Source organism: Trichoplax adhaerens, genomic scaffold (assembly GCF_000150275.1).
Source record: "Trichoplax adhaerens TRIADscaffold_9 genomic scaffold, whole genome shotgun sequence".
NCBI classification, from domain to species: Eukaryota; Metazoa; Placozoa; class Uniplacotomia; order Trichoplacea; family Trichoplacidae; genus Trichoplax; species Trichoplax adhaerens.
The window spans coordinates 252,817-275,496 of NW_002060951.1; the positions used below are offsets into that span (position 1 = coordinate 252,817).

Consider the following 22,680-nt stretch of genomic DNA (forward strand, 5'->3'; position numbering starts at 1 on the left):
TCAATTACATTCTTAAAAGCAGGAGTAACTTATGAGTAATTTTTGGCTCTATAAGCCGAATTATTGCGCGTTAATGTATCTAATAATTATGATAAGTTTACCTACAATTTTCACAAAAAATCCTTATTTTATTATCATAACGGCAATATTTATTAACAACACATAATACATACAATATTGGGTTTGATTATATAATAGTTAACGAAATATTATTGCTTCGCTTAAGAAACTAAGCGATATGTTATATATCTTCCTGCAGTTTCACTTGGCCTGATAATTCTTACAAACTAAAAAAGAAAAAATATTCTAATAGTTAATCTCTGAATCAGGAATAAGGAGACCAGACAATTTTCGTACCTGCCCTCTCTTTAAACCATAATAACGAGCTACAGGATCACCTACTTGAATCCTAGGTAATTGATGCTCCTTTAATTTGCTGATTAAAATGTCGAATTAAATTAATTTTGTGTTACATAGTGATTATAATAAAGTTTTGGTCCAAAATTACGAAGCTTACATACATGCATCCATGTTATGACATATCGATCAGTTAGAACTTACTATCTAGCTAGAAGCTCAGCCTTTTCTTCAGGACTCATGACTATATGTTTAGGAACTAAATGATGTTCGGTTATATTTATCATTAATTCGGATTCCATGAATGATTCCAATGTGTATTTAGGAGCCATATCGATCAAAGACTAAGAAATTGCATTGGCGATAGAATTCGAAGATTTAACATTAGAAGTATATTAGCAAGATCAATTTTGCGAATGATCTGCAAACAAACCTGTTTCGCGGTTGGAGTCATTCCAGATTGTATGATGATTATAGCGCGATTGATATTCTCTCGCTGCATTCGTTGGCAGTATCTACATAAGCAATGTTACTCGAAATTATAGCAGAATAATATTACAAACGTCATGTAACTAAGTTGTTGTCTGAGCAACAAAAGTTTACTTTTTAATCGTGTTAATCCCCACTTTAGGCTCGTCCGGGAAGAAAACAAACAGTTGTTCTGCGTAGATATGTAAGTTATATTTAATTTACTAATGCTAACAATGCTATGACTGTTTAAGCTTGCTAGAGATATAATCTTCATACACAAAAAGCAAACTATGGAATAAAGCAGTCGGCTTGCGTGCACCGTAGACGTATTGAATAAGTTTTACCTGTAGGATCATCGATGTGATGCACCAACATGGATAATAATCCGCGTACCTGGCTACTTTCACTATATAAGTATAAAAATGCAATTCTAGTATATACTTCTTCTACAAAGATACAAAACACAACTTAAAAAATTATGTAATGCCAAGATAGTGGATGATTAAAGATAGATACAGTATCTGCTATTTCAAGCTGCTAAAGTAGATAGATAGGGAGTTAGTGTGTACAGAATTTATAAGACTCAATACGTAGTCAATCGTAGAGTCACATTTAACCGTAAATAATTAATTACCGCATAGATAAGCTAAACGATCTACAGTATACACGTTTAGTATTTTGTCGATAAGGGGCCATGGGCATAAACTTATTAATTATTACAACGTTTTGTGATAACAACAAAATTAACGGTTGACCTTCTGACTGTGATATTTGCCCAAAAATTCCTCAATTGACCTATATCAATTGCTTTTATACAGTGTATATCACTGATATACGGTAATACGTAAGTTTGCAGTTATATCTTCTCGTATCAGAGGAAATACTACGCCATTGCTGTTTTAATCTGCTGGGATACTTGAATAATTTGAAGCCCGTAGCACAGTACAATATATGAAAAAAACTGAAATGCATTCGCGTTAGATATTAGTAAAGATGATATACACAGAACTTTGATCTTCCAGCAAAAGAGTCCACAACATACTACATACGAGTATACTAGTCGATTACAATGATGATTCTGAAAGAATTATTTGGGAGGGTATTAAAAGGTTTGTATCATCGCGGTAACTGCTGTACAGATGCTCTTTTGAAAGTAACGGAATATATAAAAGTGCCTTATACATAATATATTCAATCAAATTTAAGAAAATTTAGTGCTATCTTTGAAAACGTGATTGAATTACATTCAGAAGTATCTATAAGATATTTTTGTATTACCTCATTTCGCTGTAAAACTGTTCATGAAATTGATCGAACGTTTGATCCAATTCTTCCTGCGATACCATATACCCTCTGTCATGGCACATCTATAAAAGTAGGCGATAGATACAGTAAGTTATCTTGGTTACGATTGTATCCAGAAAAGATCTATTGCAAGCCCATTCGGAGAAGTTTTAATTACAAGGACTATAACCTTTTGGCAATACTACTGCATAAGACTCAAGCAATACAGTCGATGATGAACTGATCACTGATCGGGTAGTGATGTAGTATCGCAAGTGGACAATATATAACTATATATAGTTTTAATTACAAGGACTATAACCTTTTGGCAATACTACTGCATAAGACTCAAGTAACACAGTCGATGATGAACTGATCACTAATCGGGTAGTGATGTAGTACTGCAAGTGGACAATATATAACGTAGGCATTCTTTTAGCATCCATTTTCAATATGCTCAGCAAGAACAGTATGGTCAATCGGAAATATGCACATTAACCGACCTACTGTAGAGGCGTAAGTTTCGAAAAAGAAAATCTTTAACTGCAATGCGAACGATACGCGTTATCATGTCCACTGTACAGTCCTGTATATAAGTGAGAAGAGCATAGTCGAACATTGAACCAAAATAGTAATGTAAATTTTGAAAAAGGAAATTTCAACCATAGTGATAGTATATATACACTTGGCGTACAGTTACTGCTCTTGTCGGATATATGAGAGGGACTTTATGCCATTCATTGATTAGACGATACAGGTCTAGCTCTCGATTTTGTCAATACTGTATATCAGAATAAGATTGAGGGCAAGAGCTAGGCAACTGAGTATTCCATTGGTGGTGATTGAGTTATCATCATCTTGGCAATTTTTCTTCAACATTTACTCTCTATTGACCGGACCGGTATAGCTTAAGGTGTAATATACTTTTCATAACTACAGCATTATAATAACAATGATCGATCCTAGAATTGCTGACAATGATAGACCTCGCTCAAATGAAGATGCAGTCCAGTTACTGTACATGATCAGTGGTGTACTGTAGATTCTGACTTTCGTCTAGAAGACAAGTTGCGATCGAAACTTTTGAATGTTGGATATACTTTGAGGTATAATCTAACTTCAGGACATGGAATTCATCAAGCCAAATTAACTGCATGATGTATGTCAGTAGTCTTAAGCGAATAACGATAACAAATAATGCATACTTGCATGACAGTTTTTCTGATCCGCCATAACTTGTAGGCTTCTTCTTCGTCTTCCATAACTGCTGCCCGTTGTCTTGGAGTAGTTGTTTGGTACCCATGTAAAAAGGTTAGTCTACTCAGTATAGTCGTTCCAATGTTTTGCGCATACTCACGCTTTACGCCATACAGTACAGCACCACGATGTTGAACAATAGTGTACTGTACAATACAATAGAGGGTCTCTAGTGTACTGTACACTGTACAGTACAGTACTGTACACTGTACAGTATACAGTACTGTACTGTATACTGTACTGTATGAACAATGTACTGTACAAAATACAGACAGTACTACTGTATACTGTACCACTGAGGCCGAGAAGGGCCAACCGCTTTCTTATACTATTCCACGAGCACGTTTTATCGCCAGCATTTTTCGCGAGTACATGAAATTGACTTGATCTCGCGTTCTGATACCTCGAACATAGCGTGTATCGGTACAAGTAAGAATAAGTCTCTATTTCTCGTACATCAATTTTCTCGTCAGGCAAGTTAGGACGAAATGCTTAGTACTACAGTATACTGTACTGTACTGTACTGTAGTAGGGACGCCCACAGTACAGTACAGTACTAAACTGTACTGTACAGTGTACAGTACTGTACACTGTACAGATAAACTAATTTCACCCCGAAAAATGTACTGTACTGTAGCTAAAAGACCGGCATTTGACGGTACAATAATCGTCTCTATACTAAAGTACTGTCATAATGAGGTGTTTGGCATAATATTTTGGACGAGATGAGGGCAAAGTGATCAGTCCAGGTCCAGGTCTTCTCCTACACTTTGTAGCCAGTGTACAGTATAGTACACTACAAGTATAAGAGAAGACCTGGACCTGCCTGGACTGATCACTTTTGTCCTCATCTCGTCCAAAATATTGTGCCAAACACCTTGTTATGACAGTACTTTAGTATGGAGACGATCGATTTTACATGGACTGATTTTTTCCATATTAAGTTAAGCGATATGACATTGAATCTTATTATCTGTTACTAACTTCTGCTTGGAAATAGTTATATAAGATCGTAGATGTTATTCAATTAGTACCAGGGATTTCGAAATCAGACAAGCAAGCTCCATACTAAGGAAGCATTTTTCGATATTGATGGCCCTCATTGGGTAAGAAAAGTCCGTCTGTCTGGTGTACAGTACAGTGTACACTAAGTTCACACTGTAAAGTTTACACTATGTACTGTACTAGACTTGATTACCATTGGGCAAGTTTTAACATGAAACCGGGAAAATTCAATTTTAAATTCACACCGTTGAGCGAACTAGACGGTAGTTGTTGATTGTAATCAACATCGACTGCACATTAGCATTCATTCTAAAGTTGTTTTCTCCTTGTACAACTTATCATTAACTCTTTGCTTGTTAGCAACCATATTACTATAATATCCACAACGAAATTCCAGTATATATTTATTGTAGTATAGTTACTATTGATTGATCAGTTCATGACTTATTCCAATCGATAAATGTGAAATTGGCTTGGCTCAACCATTTATCCAGCTAAGGTAATACCGCCTGAATGTTTCTAGAAATTGTTATTCGATTGCATATGATACCCTCTATAAACTACAAGCTCAATTTGCGCTAACATATAGTTTACCATCGTTAAAGTCAATACTTTATTGCTATCAAAAAATAGCAATCTATCCCGTCTACAGTGGATAATAAAAGTAATAAATAGAAATATTACAGTTATAGAAGTTGATCTTGTGCTAGTCATTTATTAATGCATTTATCGTTATTGAGTGAATCACCATTAATTCAGCTCATTACTAGCTTTGTTTTATCTATTACCCTATGACTATGAGGATGCCATCATCGTACTCCTTACTATTTAAACTCATTCATCAACAAACATCCAATGCCTCTCGATTGAATGCGTACTGTACTGTATACGTATGTGTAAAATGTTATCAACTATGATTACAAATGAGCGTTATGCTTGCTGTCGTTCTTGCCATGACATTAAGTAATACAGCCAATCATAATTGTATGTCATCATCTTACACAAAATGAATCTTGGACTTACCTATTTTGATAAGATTAAATTAAAATTCGTTTAAATGACATCAACTCGATAGGCCTACATTTTCCAGAATAGTCCTGAAGATTACTTTGAAAGACTTTAAATTTAACTATGGTGGAAACAATATCTTACAGCAATTGAAAATATTAAACATTGCCTAAACGCCAGAATATCTGGATCTTTTTCGCGATAAGGATAACAAAATATTTAGGTACGTACTACCCAGAGTCTAATATGGTTATGACGTATACATACATACTTACGGTATATGCACATACTTCTCTCTCCAGTAACGTAACTAAAATTTGCAATTCTTTCATCCTTTACCGAACAGTAGAGTACACTAGTATTATACTATACTTTATATAGTAGAGTACTCAATCTTGATTCCATTACAGTATTTGTAAAATAAAGGATGAAAGCTTCCGAAACGTTGCATCCGATCCACATATAGTTTAGTATGACAAATCATTGATGTGCTATATTATTTTCTAACGTACCGCTAGACAAACGGTAGGCGTTCATCTATTGATGTTATGTTAAATATGATCGTTTATTTACCAATTCAAATCTCTAGACGGCGCAAGCTATACTAACTAACGCATGGAGAGGTACTGTAGATTCTCTTTCACGTACAGTAGAGCAATAAGTCGTTCAATGGTAATAAATGTTCAGAAGTAGCAACAGACTAAAAATCCAAATATACTGCACTATACAGTATCTACTCCTGAGACGCACATAATTATTGTATTCTACGTTTTAAGAGTAAGTTCGCACGATAGCATATCGACTTGTTATTTATTTACTATAATAACGCATGTTTGATCGCTTTTAAGTACTGTACTGTACAGTAATGTTGTAAAGAGATTCCGTCGGATCCTTCTATTCTAATATACTGTACTGTACTCAGTGTACTGTAATATGCCTTGCACAACCTTATATAAACTCCTGCTTGCATATTTTGTAACTACTTAAACGAATGAACATAATAAAAAAATGTGCTGTAATGACGCAACAAATACCAAAGAAAATACCAGTACTGTAATGTACAGTATCCTAAACGACTTTACATTAAATAATATCAACAAAAAATACGCCAAAGCGATATCGTGATATCTAAATTTGATACGCATGCTATACGTACGATAGTGCCATATTTAAGAATGTCTACGAGTATAACAAAATATTATGAGAAAAATTTATTTATGGCACTAGCAATATGCCAGATGAATGTAATTCACTTAAATATCTAGAACTTAAGCGACAATTCGTTCTTGGGATAGCCCACGAGATGGAATATGCTCTTATATTGCTTACTTTGTTATAAGTAATGTACTGTTCTTAATAGAAGTAGCTTGTTTTATTTTATTTTATCATTAGGATTGTGTATTAATAAACGCAATAAAAGAAGGTTCTGCGACGCATAAATGATATATTTCAATCTATGTATGTTTTTAGATGTCTGGAGTAAAAAGAAGTCAACCTGATGGCGGTCATAATTGTGGTAAAAGTTACAACAGCTTTGGCCAGGTAAATCAGTCTAATCTGATTTTTATGCTTGTGAATGATCTCTATACTGTAATTATTGCCATTCTTTTATGGTATAGCGTTTGTTACTCGTCATCAAATTAAATGTAGGATTATTTGTTCATATGCAATATCATTGGACGTGATTCGGTGTATTATGTACTTATTTTGTTTAGCTTTTGTAATACGAGAATGCTGTAGCATGATGTTCAACATAAGTTATGCTACAGATATCTATGATATGTTAAAGTTAATTTTACTTCTTACGTATTATTTTAATTGGTAATAGTATACATTCACCACGGAGGAACAAGAAGCTGTTCAGACGGCATTAAAGCAAAAATTAGGCCCAGAATATATTAGTCAAAGGGTCGGCATGGGCGGTAAAAAGGTTAAGCAATAGTTATGCTATTATTTGTATAATATAATTCAACTGCAAAACTCTAAACCTACTGTACTATTGTAATGTACTCGTATGTACAGAAAATTTCCCTTATAATTATAATATGATTGCTTAGCACTAGTATATAGCATATTGAAATGGCTAGATTATTCGATTTAAACTTACAGATTATGAATAAATGCCACAGGTATCGTAGGTATTGCAATATATTGATTGCATGAGTATATACCATGATACATAGAGTTATATAGCGTAACACCAGATCACAGTAATTCAATTATTTTCGTACAGTATCTTGTATGCGTATACTACGTAAATAAACAAGATAAATTGATGGAGAATAAACTCTGTTACAGATAGCCTATATTGAGGGATGGAAAGTATTGTCCATAGCAAATGAAATTTTCGGTTTTAATGGATGGTCTCACTCTGTTACCAGTCAAACGATTGGTATACTAACTTTGTGATAGATGATAGTTTTACGGATCTACCTTGCTGGCCATTAAAAACTTAGCATATGCTTGTATCTATGATAGATTTCGTCGATCAGATTGGAGCTAAGTTTTATGTCGGTATTTGTGCATTTGTCCGAGTTCAACTAAAGGTAAGTAAATTGTGGAAATCTTTAGGGTATTTATTGATAGCTATAGTTCATTGAGAAATTTTATTTAAAAGGATGGAAGTTTCCACGAAGACGTAGGATACGGTGTTGCAGAGGGAATGAAGTCAAAAGCTTTATCGCTTGAAAAAGCTCGTAAGGAGGCCGTAACAGATGGCCTTAAGAGGGCTTTAAAGTACGTTGTTTGTCACGTAAACTACTTTGAGATAAATGTTTATAAATCTGATATTTGTGTTATTGGAAATTTTTTGATCTTGTTACAGCTTTAAAGTACTGTACTGAGCCATCGCTGCACTTAGGTTTTAAAATATCGGCGTATCCCGATGATATTAATCTTTACGTTTTTACATTAAATTTTAAACTTTAGGAGTTATGGACAAGCCCTTGGTAACTGTATCAATGATATTTCATACTTAAATTATATTTGCAAGCTACGTGACGAAAAGGTTAGTGTAACAGTAGCTTTGATTTGAGTCTGAGATAGTAAATACTACTTAAAAGCAAGTCTGTGCGTGTTTAATGGCCGATCTTTTAGGCTCAATATTTACAAAAAATGCCTTGTTTTACGTGCATGGTTGCATCAGTTTAAAGAGTTGTATTCTTCCTCTCTATGTCATTTCAGTCTCCGCAATCCTTTGATATCAGAGAGATGCGTCGACCATTTAGTACTAACCTAATGAAAAATGGAAAGCGCCCTATAGATCCTAGTAATACGGTTGGTATGGTTGAATATAATATCAAAAAGCGTAAAGAATCAGATAAGGGACTTTTATCTGGAGCAGGTTATTATTTAATTGAGGTAATGTTGCTGTATTAAAAGAAAAGTTAACAAAAATTGTGTTATCGTTCTTACGTAGAAAATAAAACATTTACTAAGAGCAGCGTTTCGGCTAAGATGGCTTCATGTTCTTCTGTTAAAAAATTTGAATTAATTCCCGAAGGTAAACTAGATTGGATTTTGTTTGATACATTCTAAATTAGTTTTTGTTGAAATGCCAGAACAGTAACCTCATTTAATGCAGTATCTGAGTTAAATTAGACGGACAACTTTCTCTTATTCCTAATTGGACACTTGTATGCATTCAGATGATTTAGATTTGCTCCTTTCTGAGGCATTACAAGACGAAAATTCGAGTGAAAATTTAGCTTCTCCGAAACAATAGTAGCAGCATAAAGTGCTACCTTAATTTGTTCTGAAAATATTATCAAAACATCGTCTTTATTGAGATATACTATTAGTATAAATTACGGTCGTTAGCAACGATACGACTTCTACAAACGGATTTCGCAGTTGCTATTCAAATAATTTTTATTTTACATACTTTTATCATTACAAGCAAGAATTTAGATTTGAGAACTATTGTATATTGGTGTAATGATAACTGCATAGCTAAACAAGTGTACATTAGTAAAAGGTCTAGATCATAGTCACCTATGAAATCTACTTAATGACTTTGTAAATTATACAATTCTATTTTTGGCGTCAAATTTGCTACTGAGCACTTTTGCCACTGGCTAGCTAAAGTAGCTTGGTTATAGTAAAGCTACCGGTATTCAATTCTTCTCTTCTCAGCTTGACACATTTAGTATGAATTCGCCTTTGGACATAATCTATTATTGATGATGCAAGAAATTAGTAGTTTATAAACTTTGTAACATATCATGGTTGAATTTCTGGTTGTTTACATCATAGCGCATACGTTAGTAACGATATAAACGGAAAATGTATTTGGAAAAATGAATCATAAATACAATTTAATACGGCAATATTGTTTAGCTTTTATTGGTTTGTAAATCTTGAACTGAAAATTTGATAAGACGTATATAAGTATTTTATTAGGAAATGCAATGTAACAATTTTACTAATTTTGTAGACTAAACTCGCAATGAAAACATTGTCATTTGTTAAGTATAATTTCTATAATGCAATAAAAAATGTATCTAAAGTGATACCCCGTAATGTAAATACTGAGAAAGTGCGCAGTTTCTTGCGAAGGATCACTAACGAAATAAGTACATCCCCCAAAAAGTTACCTAGTGTTTTTACTATACTAACTTTCGTACTTTTACAATGAAGAGCCCTTTACAGATATTCAGTTTTCTACTTTAGTAAATAATTATATGTTCACCTGTGTACCTGTAATATTATTGTTTGCATTTTAGTTCTAGTTATGATTAATCTTGTAAGTGTATTGAATATATTACTGCACTGCTGTAACGTAAGTAACTATAAATAATTGTAAAGAGAGGCTAACATTGTCCCTCGCCTACGTGAATAAAAGAACTAGCTTTTTAGTCTGCAATATATCGTAAGTCTGGATATCCAATGCGTGGTTTAGTACAGTATGACTGCACGATATACCAGAATCGGAACATGATCATGGTGAAGAAAATCTGTATATGTATTATTGTATACTTGTGAACACCCTTATATGTCGTGCAGTATACATCGTCAGTATTCTGTGAACATTACTAATTATAACTAGTATAAAATGAATTAGGAAATATCGATTAGTAAACTTTGTAGATTGAGATATCAGCCTTTTCAATCTAGCTAACTACGCCTATATACGTTGTAATGTATGTTTTCTCCACTTTAGTGCATAGATTCTATTTGAAGACTATAATCTTGTCTACTGATCAAGAGAAGTCTCTAATCTAGTTGTCAGTAGCATGATTAGAATAAATCCGTGCAATAATACTACAAGGAGTGGTTAAAATAACAGATTTTCTTTCTTTTTTTTCGATCCAAGCAATGTATCGTACAATAATTATGTATATCTGAAATAACAAAGATACTTCGCATTATTAATATGAGGGGGTTCTGTGCGTTACTTTAATTAGGTGAGTATATCCTTAGTATGATACGAGAAAGATTCTAAACGAAGAAGAATTCCTTTATTCAGACGTCGAGGAGATTATCAGCGTGCTCTAGGCAGGAATAGGAAAAGGTAGAGAATCGTGAGATACACAATGAGATAAGAATTGAGGAATGCATGTATTAAAGACGTGCACTACCACTATTTTATAAAGTGCTGTATGGTGTATTTATTTTGTTTTGAGATTGCCAAAATCCTTCTCGAGGTGCTTTGAATACTGAAAAGACCTATCAATTTCATACCAGTGTGTATAACCATTACCTACGGGTACATATAATAATATTTATTTAATATGACTATTACTAAATATACAGTAGTCTGTTTAATTTATGAACAAGATTCTGAAAACAAAATGAACACACTGTACAATAGTAATAGGCACTTACGATATCATGGACTCTCCTAGACATAGTGTAGGTATGACTCGACATGAAGTACATAATATTACACTTAGCATTAATTCCATACTCATCTCTAGTTATGTTCTGGTTTAGCCTCTATTGCACGCATACTGTACAGTGTATAAATGATCTTGTTCTCGTTGAATTCTAATCGTAGAATAAGTATGCTTTTGCGAATTTAGTCCAGTGCTGTATAGTAGACTGTATTAATAAATGTAAATTTTAAATAAATCAAGAAACTCCCAACAACTTCATGGTTTGGTGTACAAAAGTGGCAGTCTCCGGATATCAATTCTGAAGGAATTGTATATACTAAAAGTCAACTATCGCCGTTTCAAATACTGATGGAACACCATTTTAAAAAATGACAAAAACTGGCGTTGGATCAGTAATTTAAAACGGGAATAGTCCACTTTTAGCAAACAGAATTCCTTAAGAATTTATATCAGGAGACTATCACTAATATGCACTAAAGCGTGAAGCTGTACTCTTTTACAAGGAGCTGCTGTAGAGCCAGTGGCTAAAATGGAAAGAAATTATTCACGACTTGTCAACTTTGTTGACAGTACTATAGATTATAACTCAAATAATTTCATAGTGTAGTTTATTAAGAATAGGCAAAACTTTTCACTAATAATTTTGTTTCACGATTCTGTACATCGGCAACGAGAAACAACTACAAGATATCAAGTCATTTGTTGGCATTTTCATAATATTATATTCCATTGATATCGCTCGCTATATCGATTAGACTAGCGAATTGCCGTAGAATAGTTGGTTACTGTACAGTATACCGATATGGATTGCATGTCATTCATTGTACATAGCAAGCATAAGCAAGTTTCAAATAGAAAGTGTCTAGTCTAATGGTATAGCAAGCATAAGCAAGTTTCAAATAGAAAGTGTCTAGTCTAATGGTATAGCAAGTACAAGCGAGTTTCAAATAGAAAGTGTCTAGTCTAATGGTATAGCAAGCATAAGCAAGTTTCAAATAGAAAGTGTCTAGTCTAATGGTATAGCAAGCATAAGCAAGTTTCAAATAGAAAGTGTCTAGTCTAATGGTATAGCAAGCATAAGCAAGTTTCAAAGAGAAAGTGTCTAATCAATGTATTATACCGAAGAATATGAATGGAACACAATACTATGAAAATATCCCTAAAGAAGCTAATTATCTTTTAGTTCTTTCTCGTTACCAAAATGTCATAAAAAAATGTTCATAACTGGAAAAATTTGATCTACCTATTCTTCAATAATGCAATAAAACTAATTCACAATCGATCCTATTATCCCTCAGAATTTCAACGACAAAGTTGACCCATTACGACTAATTTTCTTTAAAATTTTGGCCATTCTAGGCGTATCAAGGGTATTCATGTACAGTACACTGCACAGTATTGTGCTGTACAGTATAATAGTGTACTGTACAGTACAGTACGATAGTGTACAGTACATACTGTACTGTACTGTACCGGTTATCAACATTACTGTACCAGTACTGTACAGTACTGTAGGACTGTAAAGCAGGAGCACAAAGTACTGTACACTGTACAGTATGGGTTTTTCACTGTACAGTACTGCAAAGAAGCTACACCGAGTACAGTACCGTATATAGCCACACCTATGTCGCTCTGCCCTTCTTGTTAGTAAAGTCAACCATTGGCCGCTAGCGCTTTCTAAAGTGAGAGAGTAAAAATTGATCGATTTTCTTCATGGCTTCTCCATCTTCTTCATCATCTTCATTGTAAGTTGACCATTGCTGCATGCCCATTTTAGTCTATAGTCTATTTTATGCAAGGTTAATTACTACTTGGATTTGGTAGTCTTTAATGGACACTGGACATATCACACGATTGTACCGTACACGCTATAGAGTTGGAGGGTTAATTCATTGTTGTAAGATGCAGTCTGCCACTGTCGCAATTTTTGTTCAATGATGATATATTTCATGGCCGTATTTCATCCTATTCTAGGTTAGATACGATCTACAAAGATCGTTATGAATGATACTAAAAGAGTGATTGTGTGAACTCTACTCATTGCATACTGTTGACGTTAAATGAAAGGTGGAAATCATTCCATTTTACTGCTAGTATCCTAGTCTACCCGAGTCAATGTCATTTGCCACTGCCTTTCACTTGAAGAAAATAAATAAAAAAATGAAATCGCTTTTACACTTTCTTCAGAGTTAATCTACATGCCTGCTAGAATAGAATACTTGGGCCTTATATTATGCAGATAATAGACTATACAACAGTAGAAACGAAATGACAGTTCAGTGTCGTTTTGATGTCCTGTCTATTAACCAATGATAAAAATAAAATTTAGCCTATTATTCCTGATAACTAGTCAAGAATTTTAACCATCATAACATCATAATGGACGATAATCATTATAATAATACTTTATCGTGGTTAAATTAATAAATATCGTAATCTGATAGTTTACATCAACATTCCTTCAAAATTTTCTTGCAATGAGTTTAATTCTACCAATTATAATTATCAATTTGAATCATGTTAGGCATAGAATTGTTGAAAAGGCTTGTTTATCATGACTGGTTGCCGGCATTTGACCAGACAGATAATAGTATGATATTATCTATCTGCCCTGTGCAGTATGAGACACCCTTTCCCCTTCACGGTCAAATTAGACAAGGACAGAACTGTATAAGCAGGATCGTCCATTAATTAATTATTAATTCTTTGACTTTCGCCAGTAAAACTCAATCTGTCTAATCTGGAATGGGCGTTGAATATTGGACGTGTATCTACTGTAATATCCAAGTAGGAAGGTTTTCTCTACTATTAGCGTAGTACTTACTGTATTAGGTTAGACTTGACTAACTTTCAAAGATATTATTTTTAGTTGAATCGCAATCTCGATTAATGGAAATCGAAGGACAATGCCCTAACTCTTTTCTTTTCAAAGGCTTATGATTGCATATTTTACTAGCTGTTGTAGTGTTTATTTATACGTTATTCGAGCATAGAATAAAAGGATGTGCTGTTGTGATCGAGAGATATCATACTGTAGAATAAAAAATTCAATGATAATTATAGATTGATAGTTTGACTCATGTAGATAGAATAGATATTCAATATCGTAGTACTGTACAATATAATGAAAAACTTTAGCCTTGACGCTCTACAACATGGATGATAGTTTTTTAGTTTTAAAAGTTTATCGTACTACTTTCTTGCTACCTCATCTACCTTATCTAACTTATCATTCATCACGATGCGACTACAGTATTTTTATCAAATGCACTTTCTCTCTGTTCATCGTGTATAGAGAACACTTGGGAGATCATAAGAGTTTATGGAAATGAATCTGTTACATTGAGCTATAGATGATTAGAAAGGTCTACTAGTATATAGTATACTGCCTCATGATCATTTCATCATTTGAATTAGCGTAAAATGTCTTCATCATCAGCAATTAATGACTCATTTGATAATCATTATTAATGACGGGCGCGGATACTGTATATGGATACCCTTTAATGGGCTAACTTTCATCTTAGGAAAACGATGGAGTTCTTAATTTTATTCCAAGTGTTGTCCACCAACTGTTAATAACGATGCACTATGCAGCATACTTGTATCCTACTATTACAGTAATGATAATTATTATTACAGGGGTAATTTTGCCAACAGTGTTATCGTGATCAAGCCGACTTTTACACTAAATTTTCTTTATAATTGTTTAAAAGTTGGAAAAAAATTTGGATCAAGCGTATTAGTCTAATGCACTTGATCCAAAAATTGAATGTCCTAAATGTATCAGACTGAACGTGAGCATCCTTTCCTTGTTTGTACATTTACTCTAATAGTATAGCACTATCATTTCGACAATAACTTAATCAATTCGAGGTAGGAATTACAGATTGGTAATTCCCACTGAAGTAACTGCGTACGGGACGATTCTATTTCTCCACCCACACTTTCGCTTTCGGAAAGCCAAAGACAGCGCAATCTTAATACTGTTGTGTGAAACTGGATATATTTGCAGATGGATACTACAGTAGGCGTACAATGTATAGTATGCGAATATCTACAAAAAAATGCATTGCCCGTAGTGAATGAACTTTAGGTGTAGTAGACTGATATTATACTGGGTTGATGATCTCGATTCGAGAATTTAAAAATAATAAATAAATAGCCTATTGAATATTACTTCCGAACTTTCTTAACGGTTTTTGACGAATAGATGCATTTATTTAAACTCTTTTTCAATAGTCTTATATACCATAATGTGAAGTATTAATGAGATTAGTCGCGTTCGTCTGTAGGGATAGGGAAATGCTAATCAATATTCTTAATCAGTAGAATGTGTCCTAATAATCAACCTCTACGAGTCTTGGTGTACTTGTGGCTAGCTAAAATACGAAAATAATAAATGACACGGTTAACCTTCCACTTCTACTGCTTCCTAATCATAGTTATGATAAATAGGATCAAGTTCTTACACTAGATGTCATCCTGTACTTTTTCTATAAAAAATTTGGAGGGTATACGTTTTACATAACATAAGTGCGGTATTCTTATGCAATGTAATGAAGCCCGTCTAGAATTAGTCAATGATTTGATATCTTGTGTTTTACTAGTTGACTATTAGATCATGTCTGAAATAACACATACTTCACAAATATAAAACAGTCTTTATATCAATAGATAGCAGATAATAAATATTGAGAGGACTAACAATATTTGTGTAATCATATAAATTATTCTTTTATAACGTATTATTGTGATTGATCTATTGCTGTACTACTGTATATCGTTCTATATTGTTAAATTTTACAGTTATTCATTGCGATAACTTTTTTGCGGTATATTTTAATTGATTCCCAATATACGTAAATTGTAAATGTACGAATTAATGTATAGAAAGGTAGTTCATGTACTGTACGTTAATTATAAATAATAGTTCTACTAGTACAGTGACTTTTAGGGGTGTTTACGCTTTGTTGCATTGTTGTGAAATTAGAACAGCAATAGTAAGCTGCCGCTGTACTACTGTTATTGACGAGTATACCAAATAGCGCTCAATTTATTGCGATATAACACTTATTTTTAATAAATCTATTTTTTCTTCTTCATTTAGAAATGATAATGAAGATGATCTTGATATAACGTTAGAACAAGCTACCCAGGAAACTGCAAGAGCGTTGGATCTATGCTTTAATAACAAATTTAAAGAAGCAGAAATTATGCTGAAGCCAAGGTTAAACTTGATGATGTGATCGTTTATTCAATAGTCAGTTAATGGATTAAAGTTTTAATTGATGCTAATAATTACTACAGTACTGCATTATGAAATTAGTTATTATTACAACATTCAATTCATACATAGTTAATTAATTTGGGAGTTATATATTGTTCTAAAGTCATAGTCGATATCGTTCGCCATATCTGATTGGTATAACGCACTTAAATTGAATTTTTGTTGTCGAATGGGCAGCACATTAATGAGTCTACTTGTATTCGGCGTAACAATTGCACGTAATGCGCGGTTCCAACTTAGTAACTCGGTGTAGAGCTATCATCCAGGATTCTAATTACTAAAATTAAGATCAGCCTTACTGTATGTAGCAAATTTTTGCTATCGTGGTGTACGCACATTCATGGATTGCGGGTAGTAATCATATTCTGTGTATATAGGTATAGCGGTCTGTGGCATAGGTATTTAGCAGAATACATGAGTATTTATAACGTGTGACGTATTACCTTTCTTAACAAATTCCAATCTAGAATTAACTAGAGATGGAATTATGTGTGAACGGTGTATTTATCTAACACTTATAATTGCTTGATTTTGTACTTTTAGTATAGTTATTATCTTATCTAGAAAGTAGCTTTGTATTATTTAGATTACTATAATATTAAAAGTAACTATGAAAGAGATATTGGATAGATTAAAATAATGCCTTGCGTTCTCCATGTTTACTTCAATTTTATTTTCGGCGCTGGATTTATTAAACTACTAATTTATTAATTAATAGGTCCGAGACCAGTATGTATCATGCTTTAAGTTATGGGACTATAATGAATATACAAGCAATGATGACTTTTCAACAGGTAAGAAATGGTAGTAAAGTCTCTGTTGTTTCAGTTTGCCTATACATCTTATAATATCATTTCAAGTGTACATATGACTAATTTTAGAAGATATTTTTTGTGCGTATAGTTATGTGTATCAATAGTTAACCTTACAGTAAGAAGCAATTCTCACACCTCTGTATTATATCTTTGTAAGCGGACTCTTTCAAGTACTACTTGAGCGCTGATATAATAACTGCTATAATCTCTGAAGTTTGACTGGACTAATTTTATGGACACTATATATTATAGCTGGAAATTTGGCTTAATTTAATCTATAATGGGTTGTTAGTACGACGGAAGGGGTTGAATTATGGAATACCTAATATCCGCTAGTCATATCGTTATACCGTATTACTCGAACATTTTTAAGTGCATTTTAATGTAGGTGAACATACCCGGAAACACTACCACAAATGTCTTAGTTTGGTTATTATTCAAATTAGTATATCATTTTTTTTATCGAGATATACTATAGTATTTCGTAAAGCTATTCAATTTATCAACATAGTGCTACGAGTCTAAAGTCATTTACGATTTGTTAAAGGTTATTGTGGTCCATTTGGTATTATTGTAGTACTGTTACGACCGTTAAATGTATTTTAATTCGTAAAGATATTTTCAAAGATATTGTCAAAGATATTTTACACCGTTTCAAAAAAAATTAATTGGCTAATTAAAGAAGAGCAATATGCCATGATAAAATATAGAGCAAATGCGAAATCGTACATGTTTTAACTTGCTGATGCTTCTTAACAAATTATATTATTGTTATTAAGTCTATTACACAATGCAAAATATGTATAAAAATAGAACATTTGTAGCTACAATAGTATAATTTCATATTGTATCAAATGTCAACTAGCATATATCGTAGGTAATTAGAAAACTTTACGTCGAGAGATTTGAATTCTTAAAGATTAATTAATTGATTTTTTAATTATTTCGTTGATAAAACCTATATTCGACGAGCTAGCTTATCATAAAAAGATTGTACGATATCATCAGAAGGTTAGATAGATTGTTAAAAGTAGTCATACTTGCGTTACAATTAAGTATTAATTAGGTCTTAATGATCAATTTAAGTTTTCATATTCCTTTTATTTCAAGTATTTTCGTTAACTACTCAGGCTTCGATGATGCTGTAAATTATTCGTAAAGTGATTAGTTTTTTCTCCAAACAAATAAATTTCTGTTATATTACATTCGCTTGCTCTATTTCTGTTTTTTTACGAAACATTTTTGACGTTGATTTGATTGCAGTTTACAAAATTATGTAATGAAACATATGCTTTCTTTGTTAAATATTACTGAGTGTAATAACAGCGGTTACTATTATAAATATTAAATTTTAATCCAATATTTTTTGATTATTATATATATAATTCAATGGGAAACTCTTACTGGTGATGAATGACGATATTTAGTAATAATTATGATGAAATGATGTAATATCGCTATTCCTTAATTGACTAATTCAGGAGGATATAATCTTGGCCAATAAAGTTCTTAAGAGTGCCGTTCGACTTTGCAATAGGTAACATATTTTAAATTTCATTATACATTTTTCACCTGCAGTAAGGTTTTGTACTCTGTAAGTTGTAGTTGCATGAAGCATATTGGTAACGTAAATATAAACTATCAGAGATTGAGTTGAATATAAAATAGGATGTTGCATAATTTGGCTAGTAGATAATGTCTCCGAGCTAGAGTATATCCCTTTAGCAGATAATTATTTTTGTAGATTTCGTCATAAGGAATCCTTTGTAGGATCTGTTGTTAATATCGCCAGAAAGAAAACATATGAAAATTATTCCGATGGTAACTTTCGTACTAATTAGATTGACATTTTCATAATTTACTGTAGCTCTCTGAGGTACTATTTCGCAAAGAAATAGCATCTTGATCAAATATGTCATCAATTTTTGCAAATTTTTTGATTTGATTACAGTTGAAATTCATGCCGAATTATGTTACGCGGAATGCCTATTACAACGTGCCATACTCACATTTATCCAGGTTTGTCACATCTTGATGCGTATGAAAAACTTTCGTCGAAATTTGTAGTAATAAATCAAATATCTTTGTCTAAAATATAACTTTGATAGTTTCGTTAACTACCAAAGTTAAATTTGTTATTTTCTTGTCTACTTCATTACCCTTGAATAGGATGAAACCTTAATGAGTTTTATCAAAGGAGGAATTAAAATAAGGAATTGTTATTCATCTTATAAGTAAGTCTTCAAAGGAATCTATTTTATCGCTTTAATGATTATCTCAAATTAGTTTTGATTGAAATACAATTTTTTCTGCCGTTACGTTTCACAAAATATCAGATTTGTGTGTAATAACATGTTAAACTCTGTTTCTATAGGGAGTGTATGCATATTTTGAAAGTCCGTAAAAATGGCACCGACCATAATTTAGATAGCAATTATAAGAGCGGTGTCCATCTAGGAATAGGCGCCTTCAATTTGGTAAATAGATGAAGTATAGGCTTGCTAATGTATAGCTGTGGTATTACTTAGATGTTAGGCTTTTGCTGTCTTCAGAAGTCCAAACTGTTAAATTTGTTCTAGATTATATGTACTCTTGCTACATACTCGATGCTCTTCGGTATACAGTATTAGTATCTCATGAGTTTATTCACTTTTGATCTTGTCCTTTTGTCATGGTAGATGATTTCTATGCTTCCGAATCGGATAAAGAGTTTATTAGAACTGATTGGATTCTCAGGGGATAAGGCGATCTAACTCTAGCAAAATCATTAGCACGCTTTCTACAATAATGCTTAACTAATGGCCGATAAAATGCTGGCTAACGAAGCTGCTATACTATATATTTAGGATTTAGGATTGCGAGAATTAAATTTAGGTTCCAACTGCCATAGCTTGCGCTCACCTCTTTGCTCGATGATAACTGTAACATATCATACATTAATAACTTTTGTACTCGGTTAGTGAATCTATTTGCTGCGATATATATTATTTAATTAGCTAACAGATTTAACTGTTTATAATAGCCTAAATGTATTACAATAATAATTTACAGCATTGGTAAGTAATGTTTATTTTGCAGCATCATAGCATAAGTCGATAATAATACCGGTCGTATTAACTTGCTTTAGGCACCGGTGAAGGAGATCTTAACTTTGCTCAAACGGTATTGCAGCCATGTTTAGCAAAATATCCTGAGGTTAGATTCTACTTTTTAGGTTGACAAGACTGTGCTAACGACTAAATTTACGTGATGAAACTTCTTACTTCAAGTTTATTGGAACTTACTATAACTGAGTTATAACTGATCTGCTCTTATCGAATTAAATTGTTAAACCCATAGGCTGCTCTATTTTTGTATTTTGCTGGTCGACTCCATCTTGTCAAAGGAGATATTGATAAGGTACAACGTTAGCCAGTTATGTTATTGTTTTTCGAGTCTTACTGGACACTATTCTACTAACTATTTATTTTAAAGAAAGTATAAATTTGGAAATCTAATTATTATTGTATCAGGCCATCGCATATTTTCATGATTCAATCAATTCTCAAGATCAATGGAAGCAACTACATCATGTTTGCTATTGGGAACTATTTTGGTGCAGCTGGTCAGATATTTTAATTTAAGATTTATGCTTTCATGGCTAACATTTTTCAACGGCTAGTAAATAACACTTTATATCTCTTTTCTTTATTCACACGTAGTTTCAGGTTTGAATGGCGAGAAGCAGCGAATTACGCAGAAATTTTATACAATGAAAGTAGATGGTCAAAGGTTAGGCCCTGAAATTGATATTCGAGAAATGAATTACATTTCTAATATAATTATGAATTCACGTTCAAATCTTAAGAAACTAATATTGACATGTCTCTCCTAGGCGATGTATATGTATCAAAAGGCGGCTTGTCTCTCTATGATTCCAGAGGTGCCAGACGAAGAAACTCGAGAGTTGTTTTTGTACGTAGCAAATTGATAGATTCTGTGAAAAAGTAATTCTTTTGCATTAAATTCTTTACAAAATTTTTGTTTACAGGAAGGTACCATCATTGAAGCAGCGAATTGCTGGAAAGTCAGTTCCGGTGGAGAAATTTGTCATCCGTAAATCACGAAAGTATGTAAACGATCCTAATGGAAAGTTGCCCTTTCCCGCCGTTGTAAGTAGAAATAACGTTACGTCGAGATATATTATGAATTTGATAGCATACTGAATACTTAAAGTTAAAAGTATGCCTTAATTCTTATTGTCGATCTGTAATATCAAGGAATTACTATATGCCTGGAATACGTTCCTAATGATTCGAAGCAATAAAGAAATAATTAAACAATTTTTGGACCTTACCGAGAATGTCTTAGAAGAGATTGAGAAAACAAGTGGTATGACCATTTATCCACCTAACTGGAAACGTTATCTGCGACATGACTAACATTTTAGCATTAATTAACCTAGGGAGTAATAGATTATATGTGGATGAATGGTGCCTAGGAAAGTTAGTACAAGGAGTTTGCTTTCGTTATTTAGAACAAGAAGGTGAAGCGGTTAAATGTTTTGTAGCAATTAAAGAAAGGTATGAAATGCGATAAACGTGTATGTTAATTAACTTATGCAAAAAGTGAATGAGCTAGCAGATTAATTGTTATATATACTGTATTGTAATATTGTGACAGGGAAGACGATATAGTTTTAGATCACTACGTTGCTGCATATTCATATGTTGAATGGGCTATGATATACTTCAGTAATGGTCAGTACAATCAAGCTAAAAAGAAATTGGAAGAAACAAAGTAAGTTACTGTATATTGTACATTGTACTTTATAACCGTTGTCGCCTTGTGCGTATTTTTGTATTTTTAAGTTAGAAAGAGCAAAAGAGTGTGCAAGGTTTTTAATGAGTTACTAAAATTTGCTCTATTGCTACAGAAAAAATTACAAGAATTATTCCCTTGAAAGCCGTTTACATTTCCGTATACATTCTGCTTTAGAACAAATTAAAGCAGTTAAAAACTCTCAAAAAAAGACGTAATGTCGTCTTATGTTATCTATTATAATCTCTTAAAGGAAAGAAGAATAATAGCGATATACTGCAACATTATCAACTTTCACTTGCTCTTGTAGTACTTGCAGAATTATACTTGATGTGTCAGCTGATTACTTTGTTATTGTGCCATTCTAACCACTTCAGTAACAAATCACACTGCAAGTTAAATAAAATAAGTACATATATATATATTTTTATCGTACGTTCGTTAACTTGACATAAATCTTAAATCTTAGTGTTACATTGTGCACTACCTGCGTCGCCAACAGATGTTCGCTAGGAAAAATTTCTCAAATTAATGATTTGCTAAGAAATCTCTATGT

General features: G+C 32.8%; 3 protein-coding genes across 3 annotated transcripts; 2 read left to right on the forward strand and 1 right to left on the reverse strand.

The window, feature by feature from the left end:
* Positions 1-115: 115 nt before the first annotated feature.
* On the reverse strand, positions 116-3,374 carry TRIADDRAFT_38029 (expressed hypothetical protein; the record flags this gene model as incomplete). Its single annotated transcript, XM_002115021.1, has 8 exons — positions 116-287; positions 358-436; positions 562-701; positions 791-872; positions 961-1,018; positions 1,173-1,234; positions 2,107-2,195; positions 3,318-3,374. 8 exons carry the CDS (start codon positions 3,372-3,374, stop codon positions 222-224), a joined length of 633 nt encoding a protein of 210 aa, XP_002115057.1. The 3' UTR covers positions 116-221.
* Positions 3,375-7,216: 3,842 nt separating this feature from the next.
* On the forward strand, positions 7,217-8,416 carry TRIADDRAFT_28563 (uncharacterized protein; the record flags this gene model as incomplete). The annotated part of the gene is made up of 5 exons (XM_002114831.1): positions 7,217-7,312; positions 7,681-7,774; positions 7,861-7,928; positions 8,000-8,118; positions 8,311-8,416. Coding segments are annotated over 5 exons (483 nt in total), but the record flags the coding sequence as incomplete, so codon positions are not given.
* Positions 8,417-16,357: 7,941 nt separating this feature from the next.
* Positions 16,358-22,342, forward strand: TRIADDRAFT_28582 (uncharacterized protein; the record flags this gene model as incomplete). The annotated part of the gene is made up of 19 exons (XM_002114832.1): positions 16,358-16,449; positions 17,228-17,303; positions 18,806-18,861; positions 19,069-19,145; positions 19,276-19,343; positions 19,494-19,558; positions 19,699-19,801; positions 19,837-19,887; positions 20,171-20,279; positions 20,452-20,519; positions 20,664-20,723; positions 20,837-20,928; positions 21,026-21,095; positions 21,199-21,278; positions 21,355-21,475; positions 21,584-21,692; positions 21,769-21,886; positions 21,987-22,103; positions 22,240-22,342. Coding segments are annotated over 19 exons (1,635 nt in total), but the record flags the coding sequence as incomplete, so codon positions are not given.
* Between the last annotated feature and the right edge of the window lie 338 nt (positions 22,343-22,680).